The sequence below is a fragment of the Pseudopodoces humilis genome, chromosome 7 (assembly GCF_049639895.1).
Source record: "Pseudopodoces humilis isolate 2021_Gansu_Grassland_sample_001 chromosome 7, ASM4963989v1, whole genome shotgun sequence".
Lineage (NCBI taxonomy): Eukaryota > Metazoa > Chordata > Aves > Passeriformes > Paridae > Pseudopodoces > Pseudopodoces humilis.
In genome coordinates, this window is record NC_142206.1 from 42,069,865 (window position 1) to 42,092,942 (window position 23,078).

The window sequence follows — 23,078 nt, forward strand, 5'->3', positions numbered from 1 at the left end:
ACTCCTTCCTGACAAGGTTGGTACTCCTGGATCACAAAGATACTATGGATGGTATTAATTTAGTTCCAGCAATGCATAAGCTGAGGACAAACTGGCTCTTGCAGATCTTCTTGGCCTCCCCAGTGTGCACTAAGCTGATGTTCACACCATTGCAAGGAGTCAGGTTTTCTTTGCACGGTAAAACTTGTGCTTCCACAGGAATCTTGCAGAGAAAGAGTCAGATACATAGGAAGGAAAATGACACAGAGTCAATGAAAGAAATAATTTCAGAACCAGATTTCTCCTTGTTTTCTCCAGCAACTGTTGCGGATTAGAGGAGAAGTCGAGAAAGAGATTAAGTAGATCAGTCAACTCTGAAGAATGTGCTGGAACCTCCCAAGGTGTTTATGAGTTATTTCTTTGCCATGATAGTTATAATGTTGCCTAAACATACCTTGAGGTTACCAGCCATTATCTGTGGAGAAAAATAACACTGATGGCACTTGAGAAATAAGCTGCTTGTGCTTAGACTGATAAACAGCCATTTACTATTGATAAACACTCATTACAGAGAGGCATAATATTTTGTAAGATGTCTCTAAATATTGCTGTAATGTAGGAAAAAACTGTTAATCTGTTATATCCAGAGAAATATGAGTGTGAGAACTTCAGACTCTTCTACCTCTCTGTTCTGTATTGCTTCTGTAAGAAAAAGAGAAATGCCTCTGATTCAGTCTGTGGTTATTTAAGTGTAAAACTTTTTGAGGTTATTTCTTCTTATATCTGTTATATATCTGTTGTGACAGGATAGTGTAAAGTGTCATCTGGAAATAACTCTGTATGTTTGTTCAGTTTTGCAAATTTGAATACATTTTGAATGTTCCCAAGGGCTCATGCAGTATGTTTGTAATGTTGAGGTTTTTCCCTCTAAGCCTTTAGAGATACATCTTTTCCCTCTTATTATTTGATGCATTTAATTCTTTTGACAGGGTAGGTGAGTGGAGAAAGTGGAAAGAAAATGCTAAAATAATTGGAAATTATAAAGTAATTGACAGATTCTGGTAATTATTAACATGGAATATAATTGGTGGTTAATTTCTTAGCATCGGTACTCTTAGGTAGTAGTTAGAAAGCAGTTAAAGCTGTTCAAGTTGCTAACATCAAGCTGATTCTTATTCTGTATGGGATTGGCTCAGTGTCATTCCACATGAAAGTATCAGTGAAAGGAGGGATTCTTATCCATATATTTTCAAGGTATAACTTTGTCCTAGTTCCTGTTTGTATTTCTTTGCAAGAAGTTCTTGACCTGTTTTTCTATTGTAAGACTCTCTATGGTTAAGTTTCACAAATATCTAGGTTGTTCTAAATACAAACATTGTTCTCAAATATTTCTAATATTTTAAAGGTTCATAATGGAATTAAAGCCTCTCTGAGCTTTGCCAATCTATAGCAATTTGCTGAGGTGCTTTGGTCTGGGGTATCATTTCTGAATGAGAGAGACTGCAAGGCAGGATTTTTCTGGCCTGTTGTGGTTCTGTTGCCCATATGGACAGGAGGTATGCAAACACTAGAGAAAGAGGGGATTTTCAGGATCAGCACATTAGGAAAATAAACTTTTTTGCTTTGCCTCTCCCCACCATGCCTTCCCACATGTGCTTCCTTTGCTTTAGAGTGGCAGCCAGCAGAAACTTGTGTTAGTGAAAGCCAGACTGCCAGCCTCATAACGCAGTGTCACCACAAAGGCCAGTGACAAAAGGTGGTGCTAGTCCTATTCAGAGAATTAGTTTAGCTGTAGAGCTTGCTCTACTTTAACTGGATCTTAACTGAATATATGATGCATGCATAGCAGGGGCTCTGGCCTAAAGCCAGAGAAGTGTTTCTGTAATATTAGTGGCAATTTTACAGCCAGTCAGAAAAAAATTATCTTTCCTTGAATGCATGTAAATTCTGGGCATAGCAAAATAAATGCCTCCTATGCTAGCTGTGGTTATTTGCATAAATCATGTTATGTTAATGAAGGGGTTCACACAGTCAGGAAGGAAATTGAAAACTGCCACAAACAAAACCTTGGTAAGCAGATTCAGGCTTTTCTCTGCACAGCCTTGCAGTCTGACTTTAAAACTCGTTCCCAGTGTTTGTTCGGGGTGACATGGCTGGAGGAAAAATGTGTCTGCACTCTTTTTTTGTTTTTTTTTTCCTTTTTCAGAGGAAAGCTGTCAGATCAGGTACACTGGAGATACAGCCCATTTCCCTCTCTAAGGGAGCAAGCATACAGAAAAGTGGAGGTGTCCAGGCTCCCTCCTGTTGGGAGGAGGCCCTGGGGATTGTTCGTGTCTAATAACTGTGGCTGAATAGGTCTTGAACCAAATCCCTGCCGTGATGAGAGGCGCCCAGAGAGGATGGGGTTGACTTAGAATGGTTGTCCAGGGCAGACTCAATTTCCTCTGTGTTACTTTAGTGTGGTGTCAGTGATTGGGATGTAGGAGCCATCTCTGCCATGGACACAGATGAGGAGTGTAGGAAGCATTTTTGACAAGTCTCTCACTATGAAGATAAAAAGAATCAAAATCAATTTGATAAAGGAAAACACTCCCAACTGACAATTATATGCAAAATCTGCCTGTTTCCTTAGGGATCATTCTGTAAGGGATTATACTCTAAGCACCCCTACCATCTTAAGAGTGCAGTCCAAAAGAATAACTTTGATGGAAAAGGCAGCTACCATTAATATGTTCAGGATGCCACTGCAGAGCTGCTGGTCAGCTTGAGTTCACAGACCTGAGTTTGTATATACAGACTTGGGGTCAGTTGTTTCCATGTCTGATGCTAAGAATAGTTTTGTCTGTGTTGATCACTACTTTAAGTTAAGAAATATTGGTAAATAGAGACATTAGTCTATAGGCTTTGCCTGAGGTTATTAATTTTATATGCAGTTTTTTTCTGAATAGGGTTTTTCTCACAAATATTTTGTTTTTTCCAGAAGTAATATTGCTGAAAGCAGCTGCCAAGTACAACTAGGTTGTGTTTTAATATGAATGCTTTATTACTGAAAATGCACAGATTTATGTTGACTGCATCTATCTGTCAATTTAGTTTGAACTTGGCAAGTATTTATGAAAAAAGAAATGGGAAACATAAAAATATGACATTTTATATAAAAATATTTTGACTTTTCATTTTTAACAATGTCTCAATGTTTAACTTTTGCTAAAATTATTTATTTTCCCAGTCAATGAAACCAAAAACATCTGGTTGCCAGTGAAATAAAATGTTTTCATAGAAAAACTCAGGTTGGTAAGTGGTCTCTGGAGGTCTGTGGTCCAACTCCCTGCATAAAAGGCCAGCTTTTAAAAATATTTTTGTTCCTTTGAGACCTCCTTCGGTGACTGCAGCCTTTCAAAGGTGATTGACGGTGTTCTTTCACAGACAACAGCTGGCTCCCTCAGTATGTTTGGATGCAGCTTTTCTCATCCCATGAATTTTTATATGTCAGAAACTTTGGAGGCCTGACCTCACCATTGAATACCACAGCAAAGAAGGCATAGTGTGAGAACTTCAGCCCTATCTGGCTTTGAATTAAAAAAACAACAACTCCATGCAGAACATTGTTTGGGTTGCTTTTGCCAGGCTATTTTTGGTCCAGAAACCAAGGACACTTTCTGATTGGCATGAAATGATTTTCTCTTCCTTCTGCTGATGTTGCCAATTTGTTCAGTGAACCAAAAATTCCTCCTGTTCTTTTTATTTCCTGGATGTCAAATGTGATCTCTGCAGTGGCAGCAGCTCTGTGGTCCAGTTCTTGTTTTGCAAAACTATGTTTGCATATGATATAAATATTCACCTTAATGTCATAATCCAACATACATGGTACTTCTGTTCTAGCAGTGAGCATTCTTCAGCAGATAATCAGATGTGGCTTATGAAAGTGAAAAGTCACAGAATAGGTGCATTTTTCTGTTGCATTTATTTAGATGTTGAAGGGATATTTCTTTGTGTTGGTGAGCAGATGTTCTTTGCATCATTTTTGATTATGTGGCTATTGCTTATATTTGACTATAAATATAAAAGAGCAAATTTGCTGATCCAGATGGTTGTCCTAGATTGGTGTTCTCATAGAAGTAGTCTTTTAATTGTTCTTTGCATGAAGCCATGTGTCTGTATTTGACACCTCATTAAAAGTCAGCATTGGTATAAAACGAGAAGCTGTTTTGCATCGTGATGCTAGTGATGTTGAATGAGAAGTTAGAAGTCCCTTAGTTCCAACTCATCTCAGCTTTATTTGAAATATTTTTCACTGTGTACCTGCTTGAAATTGCAACAGTGATGTTAAGAGATATTGAATGTGACCCAGTTGCTTGCAGGCTTGTACAAATGGCTTGGTTTAATAGGTAAAACTTCAGCTACCAATTTGCTATTAAGCATGCTTTGCATTAAACAAATGTTTAGCAACTTTTAAAACTGGACTTGGAAGTGAATGAGAGACAACACATCTATAAATATGTCTCTTCCTATAAAATTGCTCTGCCATTTATTGAGACTTTGAATTTATATACCAGTTCATCTGGTTTTCCAGACTGATGTTCTTTATAGCTTCCTTTCAGCACCTCTGAAAATCAAGCTGCCATTGAATTCATGCACATGCATTTGTTAAAACTGAACTGCTGTCAGTTGGAGATACCATTAATTAGTCTTTGCAATGAAAAAGAGTAGAACTAGTTTCCATCTCTTCCTTAACAAAAAAGAGTAAATAAAAGAGAAAGCAAGAGGGAAACCCTGAGGCCTCTTCCCAGCAAACAGGGGTTCAGCCCAGAGGCTGGTGACTGGGGACAATTGCTTTCACTCAAGCAATTCAGGTTTCCAACAAGCCATCCAGCTCTTTCCCAGGCTGCAGGTTGGAAATGCTACACTTGATAAAGTCTCACAAACCAGTAAGAGGGAGTAGTTTACAACCAGTAATCTAAAGCATCCATTAGCAATACAGGCTAAACAAATAAAATAAGCAGAACAAACAAACCAAAAGAAAAAAACAACCCCAAGCTTGACCTGTGGTCCTACAGGGTGTTACCCAGTGCATTATTTTAGAAGACCTTAGTGAGAACAGGCTAATATGACATTGCAGATAAAAGTATTTATTTCTATGAAAACCTGACTTCTGAAGAACCAATACTTCAAAGACTTAGAAGCAGGAGTCTTCTGAGGTCTAATGCTCATTCTCCAGGCTTGGCCATTGCTTTGCATACTCCATCAAACCCTTATGTCACCACATCATTAACATTCTTGGGGGTGTGATGAGCTAAGTGATGACATTTGTTTCTCCTGACTGATTCTGCAGTGATTCTCAGTACATCATCCTGAAATGCCTTATCCTTGTGCATTTTAAAACAAAGCGAAAAACCCAACACCCCCCCAAACCAAAACCCTTCTTGAGAGAAGTGCTTATTCCTCTTGAAATTGTGGGAACTATAGAGAGCTTAAAACTCTTGTGCTGTATATTTGTGCCAATCATTTATATCATGGCCTGTATTAGCACTCTGGTGCTGTCCTGGGAATCAAGTTTCCTCAACTGATTGACCCATTGGACTTGATGGTGTCTTCTACTTTCTGTGGTGTTTGTCTTGCACTGATGGTAGAATCTGAAGATCCACATTTAAAAGAGAATCTGGAAATGTTCTGCTGCTGTTATAGTATTAAAATAATATGTTTGCTGATGGTGTGGACTGTATAAATGCTAATAGTTTTGCACCATTTGTTCAGCATAGAATCTGAATGCTTTCTAAACATGCACAGATTCATTCTCAAAGTACTCCTGTGGATAGAAATTAGAGAAATATTGGTTTGATGAGCATTGTAGCACACCATCTGTTCACCAGCTAGAAATAGAGACATCGTGGGGAGTAATATATAGGGAGAGAGGTGTGTAAAATCTACCCATCCCTGTAACAATTGCTACCTCCTTTTTTAACAGGCAGCAGAAAGGGAGAAAAAGATTGTGTTGAGGTTTTGTGGGTTTGGGGTTTTTTTTTGAGTCTTTGAAAAGGCACACAAATTGAAAACACACAAATTAACCTTTTCTCAGAGGCAAGGATGTATTTTCAAACTTGCAGTGGAAAACAAAGTATGCTCATCACTAAACTTTCCATGGGAAATGTAAAGAGATGTTATAGAGAGATGTTTGTGACGACCTTATGCCATTAATCAAATTCTACAGTTTTCACAACTTAGCCAGAGGTCAGTGTATATACTATTACTTGGTAGTCAAGCAATGTTATTGCTTAAATTGTTTTCGAAAGAGCTTGAACTAATATGTAATCCCAGTACAACTAGATTTTTAAATTTTATTTCTTTAAAAATTTTAAATATGATGCACAAGGACTGGTAAACCTTGATTGTAACCAAGATAGCTGATGAAGATGCACAGGCATCAGTTGAACTCAGGGTCTATAAAATCACCACTTTCCTTCCTTGTGTTCAGCTCATGGTTTGTACACTGATGTTGCTGTCAAAGCTCTGGCCTTTTTAAAGTGATCATTAACATTTCTCTTTGTTGGGCACCAAAAGAACATCCCCACATGCTGGTGGTACATTTCCAGGAGTAAGTCTATTTCCTGTGCTTTGTTTCTCTTTTGTCCTTCGCCTGGTATGTTGCTGTTTTAGGATGACTCCTTACAATTAATTACCTGGTGTACTCCTATCTAATATTAACAATATTAGGATTACACGTAAATGTGGTATGAAGCATGGAGGATTTTTATGAAGGTATACATATGAAATGGAGTGACTCAAGAAGTATGGCATCCTCTTGAGTAAAGGGATGGCATCAGTTTGGATCTTACACTGTTTGTTATTGGGAGCACTGAGGACAGAGAGATACGAATATGTTTAAAGTTATGTGCTTAACTTTATAATTCCCTCTTCTCCCTGGGCATATTTTTTTCCCTTACATGCTCCTTAGCTGACATGAAAGCTGTGACTTTTAAAATCTGAATTTCAAAGGAGTTCTTGATATTTCCTCAGATGTCATCTTTATCTGTAAATCCTCAACTATCCTTCAGTCTGCACGCCTGATCCCTCAGCTTTCCAGAAGCCTGTGATTCTTCCTTGATAGCTCCTTAAGCTAAATAAGGAGTCTTTTGCCTGTAGATCTACATACCACTTGTCTTTCTCATCTGGGTTTCTCAGTCTAGGTAGAAAGCGAGGAGCCTGTGCTATCAGGAGACTGGAGCTTGGTGGTGTCTGTAAAGCACATAAGGAAGATTTTCATCAGTGGAAACTGATCTTGTTGCAATCACTGAGATGGGTTTCTGCTAGCAGGGTCCCAGTTCTTTTGGGAGTGTGCATTGTGACTACTGCTGAAAGGTTTTTGGAAATAGAAGGGTTAAGTGTCATTAAACAAATTATTTGCAGCTAGAAAAGAGGGTCCAAGCTTTTTCTGGCAACACAACTCTGTCCACATTCTGCCTTCTAAAACTTTGAGGTTGCATTAGTGTTATGTCCTGGATAAATAAGGAATTCTGCAAATAGTAAGATGAAAATGAAAAGCTTAGAGGATGGCAAGCAAAAGGAAGTATTTAACTTGCAGCTCAAGAAGAGAAAGGATAAGGGGTCATTTGGAGAGTGTCTTCTATGTCTCTACTCTTTGTATAGGTAGAACTTCCTCATGAGGTGTTTTTATTGGATTGTAATTGTTTTCTGCTGTGTAACCTGGAGATGTGGTTTATCTTAAATAGGTAAAATATATACCAATGCTCTAGCTATTAAATATCAGGAAAAATTTCAGTCACAATAGTGTCATCTGTGTTGCTATATGGTCACTATCTTGTGCTAACCATTCCTATTTAAGAAGTGGGAGAACAGTCAAAGTGAAGTTTGTGAAAGACTTTGAGGTGGGTAAGCTTTTAAATACCTTTAGCATTAAGCACTCCAGTCTGCACTACTGATCCCTCAGCTTTCCAGAAGCATTTGATCCTTCCTCAACAGCTCCTTAAGTGAAATAAAAAGAGTCTTCCATGTTAGGTCCAAGTGCCACTTACCGTCCTTCTCTCAGTAGTTTCTCACTTCAGCCAGGGAGGACCAGTGTGCATTACTAGTTATGCACACATAGCTTGCCTGTAATATCTGAAAGCAAGGCCCTCCACTTGCAAATTTTGGTTGCTGTCTGTATCTGTACATGATTTCTGTGCATTTTCATGTTCCTCCTACCAATACACCCAGGGTTCCCAGTAGACTTACACATACTGGTTAATATGCAAGTTAAAAAACTCTAAAAATCATAAAAAAGAGTGGTACTCTTCAGAATGGAGGTAGTAAAAAGAGAGCTAAACCTGAAGGACATACGCAGTGTTTTGTACCCCCTGCAGAATCCTGCTGGCTTTGTAATCAGTTAGACATAATTTCTGTGATACTGTTATGCTCTTAGAGGGAGGCTGAAGCTAGTTCGTGTCATACTGTTAGCAACAGTAAAGGTGTAACTCTGTGTGCATTTTTAACACCTCAGGCACCCAGGTGCCACAGGGAAAGGTACTTTAATGGAGAGGAAAATTTAGATTCTTTGAACATGTGATGATGATGTTCTTTGCCCTTCATATCTGGATAAAGAAGTGTTGGTGCCAGGACTGTCTTCTGTTCTAATGCTGTGCTGTTGGTGAGGACTGTGCAGTGTGTTCTAAAGAGCGTTAAAAACAAACAAACAAAAATCTTTAACGCAATATATGGGACTGGAGCTTCAAGGAGTTGTTTTTTTTTTCCTGACTCACCTGTTCAACTGCCAAATGTGCCTTTGAGAAGAGGACACCCTTCCTTTGGTATTATTTTCTGTGTTCTGAAAGAGAGGGACAAAGATGCTGTCCTATTGATAGAAAGTGGCCTTTTCTGAAGGACACATGTGCAATTACCATAAGGTGCTGTATTGCTATGCACTGTATGATTTATCCATCTTTCTGATCTTGCTTTGCAGATTTAGATGAGAAGTTGCTAATATAATACTTTTAAAAGGCACACCCCCCACACACATTAAGAATCATATAATTCCAAAATTCAAATAACCCTTTCAATGAAGTAATAGCAGCAATTAGAGCATGAGAACACTCACTAAATGGGATCATCATACGAGCTTTTCCAGCCTGCTCCTTCCTGTTACTTAGTAACACAGCAAAAGCAAAGGTCTTTGAGAAGGGGTGTGAGGGAGAGGGGTCGATTCTTGGTTTAAAGACTCATACATTTGTTTCATAATTTTTTCCCCTCTAAGTGGTTTGAATCTCATCCAGGCAGTTAGATTATCTCATTGCGGCTGTGTGTATGTCTGTATAATGCATATGGCTCACTCCAGTTGTCTCAGCTTCATCGCCAGTATATTCTTCTCACTATCATCATGATTAACCCACTTGTTTTGCAGTGTTTATGGAGAGATTTGAAACTAAACAGGGAGAGAAACTTTAGTGGTCTTACTGTTGGTAGCATAGTCTATCTATGCTTCAAGTAAGGTGCATCAAAGAGGGCAGTGTAAAGCTGTTTGGGTTTGGTATCTCTATTACTGTATCTACACAAGAAAAAAACGAAGAATTAAATCTCTAGCTTTGTCACTTCTGCATCTTGCTTTGCTTTTACTGCATCACTGGGAAACTAATAAAATGTAACGCTTCCTTTAAATAGAATCTCTTTTCCTCTTTATTACTGTTGTGGTGTACTAAAGTCTATAGTATATAATTGTTGCTGTAATGGTTACTTTAAAATTCTCTCTTATGGTAAAACTTCATGAGGTTCTGTGCATTTATGATTTCTGCATATACTCATTTCTTGGGAGGCAAATTACACCCATTAAACAAGTATACCTGAAACCAATGGGTAGTTGCTGTTATGGAGGTGAAGCTGGGTTGAAGTTCTAGAGTTATTTATGAATTGCTGGGGTGGAGTCATCTTCCAAGCAAAATAAATCAGCGGGAGAAACTCTGGAAAGTAACACTGAGTATTGTAACTCCTTTTTTACTCACGTCAGGCTGTCTAAGCAGCAGCTTCAGTGAATGTGGTTTCCCTCTAGCGGTGCTCCCTGCGGTAGACGCTGCTCCTGTGGTTGCCTGGCTGCTTAACTTCACCAGGAGTAGTCCGGAGCTTTGCTCGGTGAAAATCCAGTGTGTACAAATAATTCCTCAGGCAAATCGCAGATGAGTCACAATATAGCAGCTTCTGAGCTCTTTATACCTATGCTGAAGCTGTTGCTGCCCTGATCTGTTAGGAACAGCAGTTTAAGGCGTTTGGCAGATGTGAAGTGGTTCATATGACAGCCTTATCTGAAAACAAACATAGAGCCAGCGTGACTGAAATCACTTTGAAGTTAATTTAATTAAACTCTTGTAAATCTTAATTTTTAAAGCATGAATAATTGAGGTTATTTTACATACTTCTGTGTCCTTTTTTGACCTCCTCACTGGTTGTGAATATAAAATCCTTTTCCTTATAAGTGGAAAAAGCTCACTCAATAAAAATTTGAAATCAATTGTTACCATTAAAAATTAATAATATCTTGAATAGATAATAAGAAATGCTTAATTTTATTTTTAAACAGTGGATTTTCTTTCACTTAGCTTGAAGTTGAAATATTTTAGATGTTTTCTAAATCAGAATAAAATTATTTTTGGATGAACTGAAATATCCTTTCATTTAAATTGCAATTTCCCATTTAAACCCTTTTGAGGGGATTAAACTTCAATTACACGAACGTTTTCCTGTTAAAAATTATTCTGCTCTAGATACACAATAGTTTTTTCGTGTCTAAGGCATTAAAATTCAGCAGCAGTGAAATTGAAGTAAACAAGGAGCATAACCCACTCACTTTGATTGAAAAACCTCCAGATAAATGCAGTTTGTGCCATGTGTGACCTGTATGATATATGCAATCAAATCACCACCCTGTTTGTAATCACAAGTTATAGTCGCGTCACCTGAAAGACATGCAAATGAATTTCTATACTAAGTTTTGTTTCAGAGCCTTAGGAAAAGGTGCAACAGTGTTGAATGCTGCCTGAATCTGTGCTAAATCTTATTACAGTTATTGGCCAGGGTGTCTGCAGTGAAAATAACAGTTATTCAGTATGGTGATACATGTATTTATAGCAAAAGCTAGGAACTAAGTTGTGTTTTGTTGGCTTTGGTTTTGGTGGGATTTTGTCTTGTTTTGTTTTTAATAAGGGGTTTAAAAATTAAAATAGATTGTATACGAAATAATTAAACCTAGCTTAACTTATTTTTTTGTGATGTTAATATGGAGATGGGAATATGTTTGAGAGAACTAGTAGGGTGGTCTTCCTACTTTTCAGTTAGTTGCTGAGCTAATTCTATGCCCTTTATTAGTCTGGGTGTTTCAGGGAATTCTTTCTTGCACTTAGGAGACTAATCGATGCTGTGGGTGTTTAAAGGACTTTGCGTATGCACTTTTCTCTGCTTAATGGATGTAAATAATTAAACTTTGCTTCTGGGTAGGCTGATGTAAATCATCTCAACTTTATTGACTTTTCACAGTAAAGCCACTTTGTAAAGCTGTAAACATAAAAGTTTTTAGCATGCCTCACAGAAAAAGTTGTTTCTTAAGTGCATGCTATGTTTTGTTTAACTTGGGTAGTACATGGACATGATCCTGTTCCTTGAGGAAATGGAAGGACTGCTGCAGGTAAGGTTCTCAGTGAAGATATTGAGTATCTGTAGGGGGAGTGCAACTGCTTATTCCTTGTTGGTGGCCAACATTTTCTTGAAAAGAGGAATTCTAAAGCCTGTATATGAGCAAAACAAGTGTGTGCATATGAGAATATAGGTTGGTTTAACTGGGATATCTACATAAATGTCTGCAATGTACAGAGTCTGGGGTTACCACTTGTTTCTTAGCAATTAACAATGCTCCTGGTATTGAACAGCAAATCCTGGTCAAGGAAAAGACCATCCTAAAACACTTTGTTCATTCTAGTGCTGCCTGAAAGAAACAACAAAATTTATGTTAGTGGTTTATGTTTAATCAAAACTGAAAGTTACTGAAGATTTTCAGAGCAGCTGCCTGCTCTGCTTTTGAGCCATTCTTGTGTCTTGATAATTGACCTGTGCTTTGTAGGAACTTACTACATACCAGGAAGCCACAAAGGTGTGTGAAAAATTGCAAGCATCTTTGTCCTCACACTCATTTCTTCCTTTTTTTGAGGTCTTGTGATTCACTGTTGTGTTGCACAAATCTCTATGTACACATTTTGCACAGCAAACCACAACTTCTCTGGTCATTATGTAAAGGAGTAAGTAAAAAAAACCCCAATGCCCCTGCTCCATCACAAATGAAAAAAAAAAGGGAAGGGGGGAGCATAGAAACTTCCCCCTCGCAGCCTCTCCTTGCCTTGGGATGGCATTCTGATAGGGTGTTGCCCTGTATAAAAGAGACACAAAAATACATCTTTCCGCTGAAAAAAATCTGAGATGGTAGCTAAGGATTTTAGTGAAAATGTAAAAGCAGAGAAAATCTTATTATTACTGGGGGTCTTTGGAAAGCATTAGTAGAATTATTTGTTTATCATTGTAATTGCACTGAGGGAATTGCACTGAACCTTGTCCGTTCTCATCAATATGGCAACATCCCTTCTGTTCAGCTCTTGTCGTGTTCTGGAGACTTCAATGTTCCACTTCTTCTGTAATGCTGGCTAAATTATGCAATGATAAAGATAGCCTGGTTTCATGCAGGTCATTTTAATCTCATAAATGGATCAGATGATGACAGCCTGCACCAAAGTAAAAGCACACCTTTTGATCTACCTGTGAGAAACTGCAAAGGGGATTAGCCGTCTTTCTCCTTTATCTCATAGAGGAAATTTTTGTGTGCTGTTAGCCACTGAGGGTGAATAAGAAGTGCATTTTCAGAGGTATTGTCAGAGCTGCATCCCTCTGACCAGTTGTTTGTTCTAAACAAGCGAGTTCTTGGGGAGCACATGGAAAGCAACTTGGCATTTTTAGAAGGCATGATCTGCTTTTTTGATTTTTTATACTTTGGCATGTGCGTTCTTGGCATTTTAAGTAGTTTATTTTGAGCCAAGCTATTAATTAGTAGCAGTGCCTCTTTGATACAGAGATAATGTTTGGGACACTCTGGGCAGATTGGATAAGTTCTTTCATGTTTGAAAGTATATACTAATTGTTTTTTATGAACAATATGCATAAAAGTTTGAGTAGATGTTGGCAGATTCATGGGAGAATGAGAAGGAGTCACTGTGGCTGAGTCGAGTAATATTTGCTCAGGATGCCTGAACTGCAGCTGAACTCATGTCCAGAATTTGAGGATGGCTGAGAGACAGATATTTTTGATTCTGATTAAGTAGTATTTGCCACTGTAAAGCATAAAAGGAATATTCACTAGTTTGCCTCATTTGAGTTGTAAAATGAAATGTAAGGATCAATTCCATATGATACACAGTTCCTCAGATAGCATTAGGAAAGGGGATGGGATGACCAAGACAGTCAGAGGTGCCAAAAAGAATGATGGTCTGTCAGCTTAACTATTAAGTTATTGCAACAATAAAAGCTTCCTTGCTCTGTTTCCTGTTATGTTGTCCTTTACTCTTTCCATGCATAAAAATTAAATAAATTTTCAAAATTACCTAATGCCCAGTGGCCCAAAGTATTGTAAATAGAAAGTGTTTCCAGGTGTGCTGTTCATTGCTACAAGAGTTCCTTCTTTGCCTTTTCTTGTCTTTTATCATAAAAGAATGTTATACAAAGGGAAGATCCAAATCTCTAGATTTCTTTCTCTGTCCGTTTAATATTCTGTTTTGCTTCCTCATATGTCTGTTTTCCTTTTTAAAGGATTATGCAGATGCAGATAGTTTGAAAGGAGGAAAAACCTTAAACCTGTAAAACAAGACCACAGAAATGCCTGGCAGGAGATTGTTCTTAGGGACAGCGTTATGGTGCTGGAACATGTGGCCCAATCAGCAGCTGTTGGGTTAGGAACCTTCAAGCCCTTGTTTAAAAATTGATAACACATAAATGTCTATATAGTAATGGCGCATGTAGTAATCATGCTCAGTGAAATGAATTTTGGTATCCAGATGTGAAAGTCCCTGTATACACAGTTCTTGGAACTACTTAGAATTCAATGAGAGCTTACACAAGGAGCAACAATTCATTTGAACAGTTGAAAAATGAGGGCACAATTGTGTTGCTTTTCAGGTCAACCCACTGCTGCATAAATGTCTTGAACACATTTGAAAATAAAACAGTTTGGATAGAATAAAATAGCATTTTGTTTAATGCTTCCTTTTAAGATCAGATATATTTGGTTTGAAAAACTTATTTTAATGCTCTTAGGCATGCTCATGTATTGAATTTTTGTATGTAGTGTTTTATGGGTAACCCTACTGAAAGAAGCCAATGACCATTTTTGCTAAAGGGAGGGTGGTAAGTGAACAAATGTTTTAAACCTTTTTTTTTGGTTTCTACAGATCAAATATAAGACTGACCAATCAAAACATGGACTTAAAATAATTAATATCTGCAGTGCTTAATTTTCAATTTTTTAGCCCACGCTATTAACCAGTTACTTCTAATTAGAAAACCTTATTAATTTGGAAAAAAATGTGAATGCTACACATTTCTATTAATTTGTTTGTGAATTGGTTAAGCTACATTTTCTGAACATATATTCATATAACTTCTGTTGGTATCACAGTTTTGTTTTGAAAGTGTTACAGTGGGCATCAAGACGAGCCAAACCCCAGACTGTTTTAGCTGATCTGTTCTGTCAGGCTAGAGTTGAAAAACGGGAACTAGAAGGTCAGCAGCTGAGTTACTCAACCATGCTGAACACAGAGCTATTTCATAGAATGCATTGCATTGTCAGCTGAGCAGACTCCAGCACACCTGATTATTTCTCTTGGCTGAGCCCTCCAGAGCTCTGATGTGGAAAAATTGGGTTTTTTTAGAAAGCATTTTCCACCCCTCCCCACTTTGCCCTGCTTTCAGATGGCATTATATAAACACACAGGTCCAGGTGACCTTCATCTTCCTACCTGGGAAGTGGCTGTGTAAAACTATAGTAACTGATGCTGTATGTTTTGATGTACACAATAATTTCTCTGTCCATCCAGAGAGATAATTTTGTGAATTTTGCTTTAGGATAAAATGTACTTACTGATGTAAATCTAGTATAACTTTATTGGTTTATTAGAGCTTTGCTTGTCTGGTGCCAAAGAACTTAAACTTTCTGGCCATGATCTAGCTGCCTTGTTCAGCTGGATTTACATGTGTGGTATGTGACTTCGGCACATGGATGAGGGACAGCACAAGTTATGGGTTTCCCTGCTAAGGAGATATTCTCTGTTACTTTAACATATGACTCCCTATCCTTTTAATCCAAGAATGACTTTTATATGCCAGATCACAAGAAAAACTTTTTTTTCATTTTAGTTTATGGTAAAATTGGCTGGCAATGGTCTTTATTTGAAAAGGTATTAATCTCCTTTTTTTATTAGCATGAACTGCATGATTTTTTAAAATAAAAATAATAGAATATTTATTTTGCTTTGGTCTCCTTCTGAAGAATTCCTCTACTACACATGTACTTGTAGCTGAATGAGACACGACCTTCTTTGCCCATGCTCCTTCTTTGGTGAGAAGCAATTACAGAAATGTTGCTCATTAGGCACTGTGCATCCTGTGGGCTATGCGCTATCTGACATTAGTTTTACCAGTGCAGTACAACAAGCTGTAGCAGTGTCTCACTGCGCCTATCTCACCTCTGTCAATATGTTCAATGTGTCTCATTCTCTTTTTCTTGGGTTCCCCTTTTGCCACTTTGGGCAGTGGGTCCAGACCAGTGTGAAACAAGTTTGGCTGTCCTCATTCTACATTTTCTGGTATACCTGGATCAACCCCCCTCCCCCACTTTAGTACTGTAATGAAATGAGGATAGATGCTTTTAATTTAGCACACACCATTATTTAATTTAACTTACCATTTGACATGAGTGAGGTGTTCCAGTCCTGTAATCTGAACAATTAATTTTTTAAGTAATTGCCTGTCAACTGTGATGGGTGAGCAGCAAAACTAGACAAATATGGGCGGCACTAATGCTGTTTTCCCAGGAGCATTGTTTGCAGAGGCAACTGTGGTATAACCTTTTGGAGAAGACATGGCTCCTCTTTCTCTTTTGACTGTAACTCAAGGGGTGAAGTAAGCACCTCAAATTTAGTCTACTTTGCCAAAGAATCTTAAAGCAATCAGAGAGGCTGGTGAATGGTTTCCTTTATGAGATTTTAATTTTTTAAAAATTATTTTTAAAGATGGGTTATGAAGTTCTTTGGGGGTTTTTTATTGGTTTTTGGGTGGAGTTTTTGGGGGTTTTTTTTGAGACTGAAACCAACCTGGTGTTTGATACTGAAGTGTTGAAAGACCAGTGTGTTTAACTTTGAAAATAATCCCGAGTATCTTGGGGATGTTGTAAATCCAGATTCTTAGGAGAGCAAAATGCTACTGTAATGGATCCACTTTAGAACATTTCAGTCATCAACTTGTTTTCCTATTACTGTAGTGTACTGTACAATGTGATGTTTGGAAATTAGTACCACAGCATAAGGGAGATTTCTACCCATTTTAAATGCTTGTGAATTTAGGGCTCTGTGAAGAAAGGCAGCTGACTGAGTGGAAGGGTTTGTGATTCCCTGAGCTGGGAGGATACAGGTTTGATTACAGGTTGTTATATACCTGTACACTCTACTGGTCTGTATCACACCAAGTTGATTTTCATGACTTTTCCCATTGAGAAAGTGCTAAAGCTATTGTGGGTCTGGCTTTAACTGTTGCACCTATCACCCATCCCAGGCAAGGGACCTGAAACTCTTTATGCTGGGCAGAAACTCAATGACAACGAATGGCACACTGTCCGTGTGGTTCGGCGAGGAAAGAGCCTCAAGCTGATCGTGGATGATGATGTTGCTGAGGGTAAGTGTGATGTATCAATAATTTTTTATCACTGTCTTTGTATCTCTGTTCCTAGTCTATGTCAATATGCTCCTTCTCCCTGTTCTTTTGTGTATCTTCCCCCCAGCCCTTCCTGTTACCACTCAGGTGTTTTTTAGTGTTACTATGTTGAACATGAATGTTCAGGTCTGAGAGTCTTCTTAGCCAGCACCAGAAACTTCAGTGACAACTATACAACCTGAGATACGGGTTTAGGGGACAGATAAGCTTGCGCATATATCAGACTGTAGAGGTGTTCAGCAGGACTTTCTTGTGCTCCAGGCTCTTTCTGAGGTAGACTGAATAAAGGAATAAAGAAACTCCATTCCTGAGTTGCATGTGTGATGGTTTCCAATGCTGTGGAGTCAAGGCTGAGGCGCTCTGGATCATTCCTCTGCACAAACAGTTCCTTGATGATAAACCTTCATACGGTATACGTGTTACAGAGCATGGATTTATGTCTCTGCTGTTCATTTTTGGTTTTTCTTTCTTTTCTTTTTGTAGTTTAGGCATTCTTGGTTATTTTCTTTTTTTTTTTTTTTAATTTCCCAAGTTCTTGTGCTCATGGTTCAGAGCCATCCAGAAGACAAAGCAAGCAAAGCAGTTTGTTCTCAACTTCAGTTTAGAGGTTAGGGAGGATCCTGACTTGATAGAGTGTGTTCGCCCTTTTTTTTTTTTCCCCTTGATTTTTTTCTTTTTAATTATTTTCTGCATTTCTAGACAGCTTTTTGAGCTCCTCCTTCTTTTTGCAGAGGAATATACTTGAAGGAAGGAAAGAAAAGATCAGTCAGTCAGGGAAGCTGTTCTGTCCCAGGTTAAGATTTGCATTGAAATTATCAAAGTACTCCAGATTGATCCTTTTTTAATTGCAGAATTGTAGAGATGATACTTTTCAGGTCCATTTCTCCATGACTGCAAGAGCCAGCAACCTATCTTTCTTTTCTTTTGAAGGTCTAAAATTCTCGTAGTTGTACATAACTTCAGGAACTGGGTTTTTGAGAAAAGCATCAGCAGTCTGGAGGCTGAAATAGAATTAAAAAAAGGGAACCCTGGATGCAAAAACTGATGCTGGTATGATTGTTAGTTGACACCCATGCTGGTTTGCCAAAAGCTGAAATCCTCTTTTCTGAGCAGCTTCTACTCAGAATGCAACTAGAAGTAATGGCTGCCACACATAGTGCCAGAAGACTGTGTCCTATATCTGAAAAAAAAGACTTCTTCTTCTGTATGAATGCAAATTATTTTAAATATTGTGGTAATTTAGATTATTTGGAAAGCCAGGAGCCAGAAATCTGAAATAAGCCCAAAGAAGTCAGCTTGCAGGAAAATGGTTTGAAATACATTTTCTCTCTGATGTAAGTATATGCTGTTCTATATTGGCTCTGATTTTGCAAGAGAAAACAAGAAACATATGCAAGAAAAATCATTCCCTCTCCTTGTAGGAGGTCAGCCTTGGTGGTGACTTGGTCAAAATTAGCTTATAGGAAAAATGAATTTTATTTTAAGAGGGAACTTTTTGAGTTAGTGACACATGCCAACAAAAACTTCATCTTGATTATTTCTAAATTTGAGAACAATTCTTCTGGGTATGCTTTTTTAGGAAGCACCACGAGGTGGCACTCTCTGCATTACCGAATCGATCTCCAAAAGCCATCTGTTTTTGAAGTCTCTTTTTCACAAAACTGAGTTTATAAATAATAATGATACAATCCTATACTAAAATAGGATACGCATATGTACATGTATATGAATTACATAATTAAAGATGCATTACAGCTAAAAATATCTGTTTAAAGAATGCCATCATGGCAAAGTCAGAAGTCAGAAAAGCCAGAGTTAAGATTTTCTGTGCAATCTGCATCCCACTTCCTTGGGCAGATAACAGTCTTCAGTGGTGTGGTCACATAGATTTTTCCACAGGATTCTTGCTGTCTTAGGCATAGATCAAAAGTCTAAATTGGGCCCCAAATAAAAATAAACAGCCTATTTGATTTCTGTCTTCTTACTGCTTGTTTGGAACAATGCACACCAGCTGAATTTTCCTCTAAATTTAGACCTGCTGGGATTTTTTTAATTTATTTTTTTTTCTATGTTTGTTTGTTGTAGGCTACTCATCAATATGTTTATACAGAATTAAGAGGCTTTAACTAGATTTATTACTATGTTATGTGAAGTGAGTGGGTATCTTTTTTCCATTTTCCAGGCTTGGGAACAAGGCACCAGATTAAAGTTGGATGCATTTGGTACCAATTTGCCATGTATTTTTAGTCATTTGCATCAGAAAGATACAGCATGTCTGGAAATTATATCCTGTAAATTAGTTCAGCCCTGCCACTTGGGGAATTCGATGTAGACAATTAATGACCACCTATGAAAAATTTGTAAACAAGTGTCTGGCTTGGTTTTCTGTAGGACATCTAAGGCAGAGGTAGAATCCAATTCTGGACAGCATTTTACTGTTTAATCACAAAACACTTGTCCCACATTCCTCCTGACCTCAGAACAGACCTCAGAACATAAGTGGTAAATGAGACACAAATACAGCAGATATATTCCTCTGTATGACATCTTCCTAGCACCCAAATACCACAGTGGAGGCTGGAATTTTTTCTGCTACCACTTGAACTAAGGAGCTTCTGATTGCTGTAGTAGGTACAGTACTCTGTAGAGCACAGTGGGGGAACTAGAGGTGAACTCTGCAGGTGGGGCTGATAGCTAATGAGATCAGAAAATACTGGATTGCACTCCATGATTTCCTAGGAAATTACATCTCTGTCCTGATTCTAATCTTGTATTGCCATGTCATTTCCAGCTTTTTGCTGAACTACTCCTGACTTTCTATAGCAGTGCTTCTAACACTATTTCTTTTTTATTAAGCCAGCCCCAACTTTTTCATTTTTCACCTTTTCTAAGATTCTGGGCTCACCTCCTCCAAACTCCCTCACTTCATTTTTAATGCCCTCTATATTTGGGCTCCCTGACCCAGATTTCCCAGTCTTGGCTTTTCTCTCCTTCTCAGACCACAATTGCCTTATATTTTTTTAAGTGTAGAAGAACAGAAAGAAGGAGTTTTCTTGCCTTTGAGAACTGACATCTCTTAATTTTATTATTCTAATTTTTTTTTTTAAGTAAAGAAGCAGGATAATATTTTAAGTGACTTTTGTAATTTTAAGAAAATACACTTCTGGTTTGGAAAAATCATAAATTATGTAACACTGACACTGAAACACTAAGCCTCTAAGAATCACAGTACTGGATATGAGAAAGTTGTCTAAACAAATTTCCCCATGTACTATTTCAATTTCTGGAAACTTCTATTTTTCAAACTAAATATTATTTCTGGTAAAGAGCTGTTCCAGGATTTAAAAACATTTGCATTGGTGCTGACACTTGAATTTTTAAATAGTCAGAAATTTGTGACTGCCTTCAGCTGCTTCTGAGTTTGATCAGCTGTGTCTGCTTGGACTGAAGTTTTCCATGGTCTCTGTATAATTGCATTTATATTTAGATCCACTGGTAAAATTTGGAGCAAGTGAAAAAGGTGAATTGGTTTATGTAATGTTTTTTCTTTTTATATGAAGTAGATAGCTGATTTTTTTTTTTCTATTAACAACTGTGCTTGCTGGCTGTCTTTGAATAAAACTTGTTTGCAATTGGACAAAGTATAAACTGAAAAACTGCAGTTTGCCCATGAACATGAGAGGTGGGTTAGGAATATTTCAGTGTTTCCAGAGTCTCTAAGCAAGAAAATGACCATCAGTTCATTTAATCTGACCTTCTATACACTACCAGTCAGGGTGTATCATCCATGTGCCTTCAAAAGTTCTATCCCCAACAGAAAAAAATAAATCACAATTAGTAGGAAAAGTCTTGAAAGAACTACTGCTTTTTGGTTGGCTGTTTGATTTTTTTGTCTTTTAATGCCTGGAAACTCTTAAGGTGAGAAATGCTAGGAAACTTCAGGAGAGAGCACAGAATATGAGAAAGCCCCAGTTGATATGACCTAGGAGAATTGGGGAAATTTGTTCTGGGTTCAGCTCTGGTGATTGGTATGGTTCGTAGGTACAGTCCCAATGACTGACAGATATCAGAGAGTTGTGTATATATGCTTGCTGACCAGCAGATGCAGCCACGTCAGATACTGCTGGCAAATTTTGTCTGTCTATAGCACACTGGAAATATTTATTCAGGTCTTCATCCAGCTGTGAATTTTAACAAAACTAGTGTGAATATCCTTGTTCCCTCTGGTTTTTAAACCTGGTAAATTTGACCGGCATATTAAAGTGTTGTGAGAGGGACCAATGGGTAGTGTGGCTGTTTCCTTTGGAAAACCTTCTAAAGGAGAGGACGTGCAGTGATTATAATCATGGACAAAACACACTTGACTTGGAGAAAATTAATTTAATTTGCTGCCAATTATAAATAGAGTGATGAGAAACAAAGACAAGAAAGTAGAACAGTGTCAGCCACACTCTTTTATTGGATTTTTTCCTTCCTGCCTCTCCCACCTGCCCCCACTAGGCAGAGAAGGGGGTTGGAGAATGGTGGCTGTAGTCAGCCTGGAACAGCTCCTCTCTGATGCTCCTTCCTCCTCACACTTCTGTCCTGCTCCAGTGTGGGTCCTTCCCATGGAATGCAGTCCTTCGTGAAGTACTCCAGCATGGGTGGTCTCCAGAGGTTTTCAGGAAAACCTGCTCCAGTGTAGGCTCTCCAGGAGCTGCAGTTCCTTCAGGAAATATTCACCTGCTCTAGCACAAGAGTCCTCCATGAGTTGCATGGAGTTGTCTGCACTATTATGATCTTCTCTGTGGATGCTGGAGAATTTCCACTCTGGTACCTGGAATGCCCCCTGCCTCTTTGCAGTTCTTGGTGTTCATAGGGGTTTGAGTTGTTTAGGTTTTTTTTCCCTTTGTTTATTGTGGGTAGAATTATATTCTTTTTTACATGTTTTCCCCTGTGCACCACCATCTTGGCCGAGGGGCTCAGCCGTGCCCTGTGAGGGGCGGGTTGGAGCCATTTGGAACAGGCCGTATCAGGCATAGCCCGGCCTCTCCTCACTGAGGCTGCCCTGTAGCCACCCTGCTGCCAACACCACACTGCATAAATCCAATGCAGAACTGCAGAAAACTTCATGACAGAAAAAAATAATGGCCTCATATGTAGCAGAATTTGAATAGTGGTTGAACAGTGAATGATAGGAAAACAATTTAATTCTTACTATTCCATTCATTCCTGTTTACTAAATGGACCAAGGCCCATGTAGAAAAATACTTTGCACATGTGACCAAATAGTAAAAACTACCTTAATGGAGAGCTATGGAGGGCTAAATAAGATTGGCTGAAAGGGTTTTCATTCTGATGTTGCCCAACTTGTCTTTATAGCATACTGTTGTATTTCATCTGACTGTATGGGTTCTGTGTCTGCACTGCTGCCTAGCACACTTAGTGAAACATTTACATATGCTGTAGGAGGGGCCTGACAGTAGTATTTGGTATACTGAATAGCTTGGATATTTTAAGAGGTTAAAATCTTGTCATGATATGGTAAATAGCCCAGGTGGTAGGTTGATGATTTAAATATATCTGGAGAGTTTTTTACCTGTTGCATTTTTGTGTGTTTCCCTCCTGCCATGCTCTTAAAAGAAAATGAATAATACCAGGCACCAGGAAAGAACAAAGGAATAAATATCAGCAATTTTATGACTGTTCTCACTTCTCTCACTGCTCTATTTATATTCATCTATGTTTATCAAGTGCTTTCAGGAAAGGCACTTGGAAAAGTTGTTTCAGAAGTGTTTGAGTTGTTTGGCAGATGGTCTGCTGCATCAAATCGATCACTGTAGGCTTTAAGGGAGATGCCTGGTCTCCTTCACAGACAGTGAAATCTGTGAAGCACAGGGAAAAGTACAGTTTGCTGCCCGTGGCCCTTTAGGGGCCTGTCTTTTCTGCCAGGTTTTGGCAACTGCTAGACTCACACATCTCTTCACCAAGATTCTAAACATCCTTTCTTACACAAGCTACTGAACAATGATCAGATAGGATTTAGTTCTGCTATTAGTCTGGAAACCAGAGTGTGTAGGGCTCCATAGAACCTGTTGCTGATCCCCAATATTCCTCCTTGTTTG

General features: G+C 38.3%; 1 protein-coding gene across 12 annotated transcripts in view; it reads left to right on the forward strand.

The window, feature by feature from the left end:
• The window catches only part of NRXN3 (neurexin 3), a 919,744-nt gene that overhangs the window by 350,493 nt on the left and 546,173 nt on the right, over positions 1-23,078 (forward strand). For all 12 annotated transcript variants that reach the window (XM_088057330.1, XM_088057327.1, XM_088057321.1 and 9 more), the window contains one exon: positions 16,816-16,935. In XM_088057330.1, the coding sequence (XP_087913456.1) occupies positions 16,816-16,935 (120 nt within the window). The remainder of the gene's footprint in view (positions 1-16,815; positions 16,936-23,078) is intronic.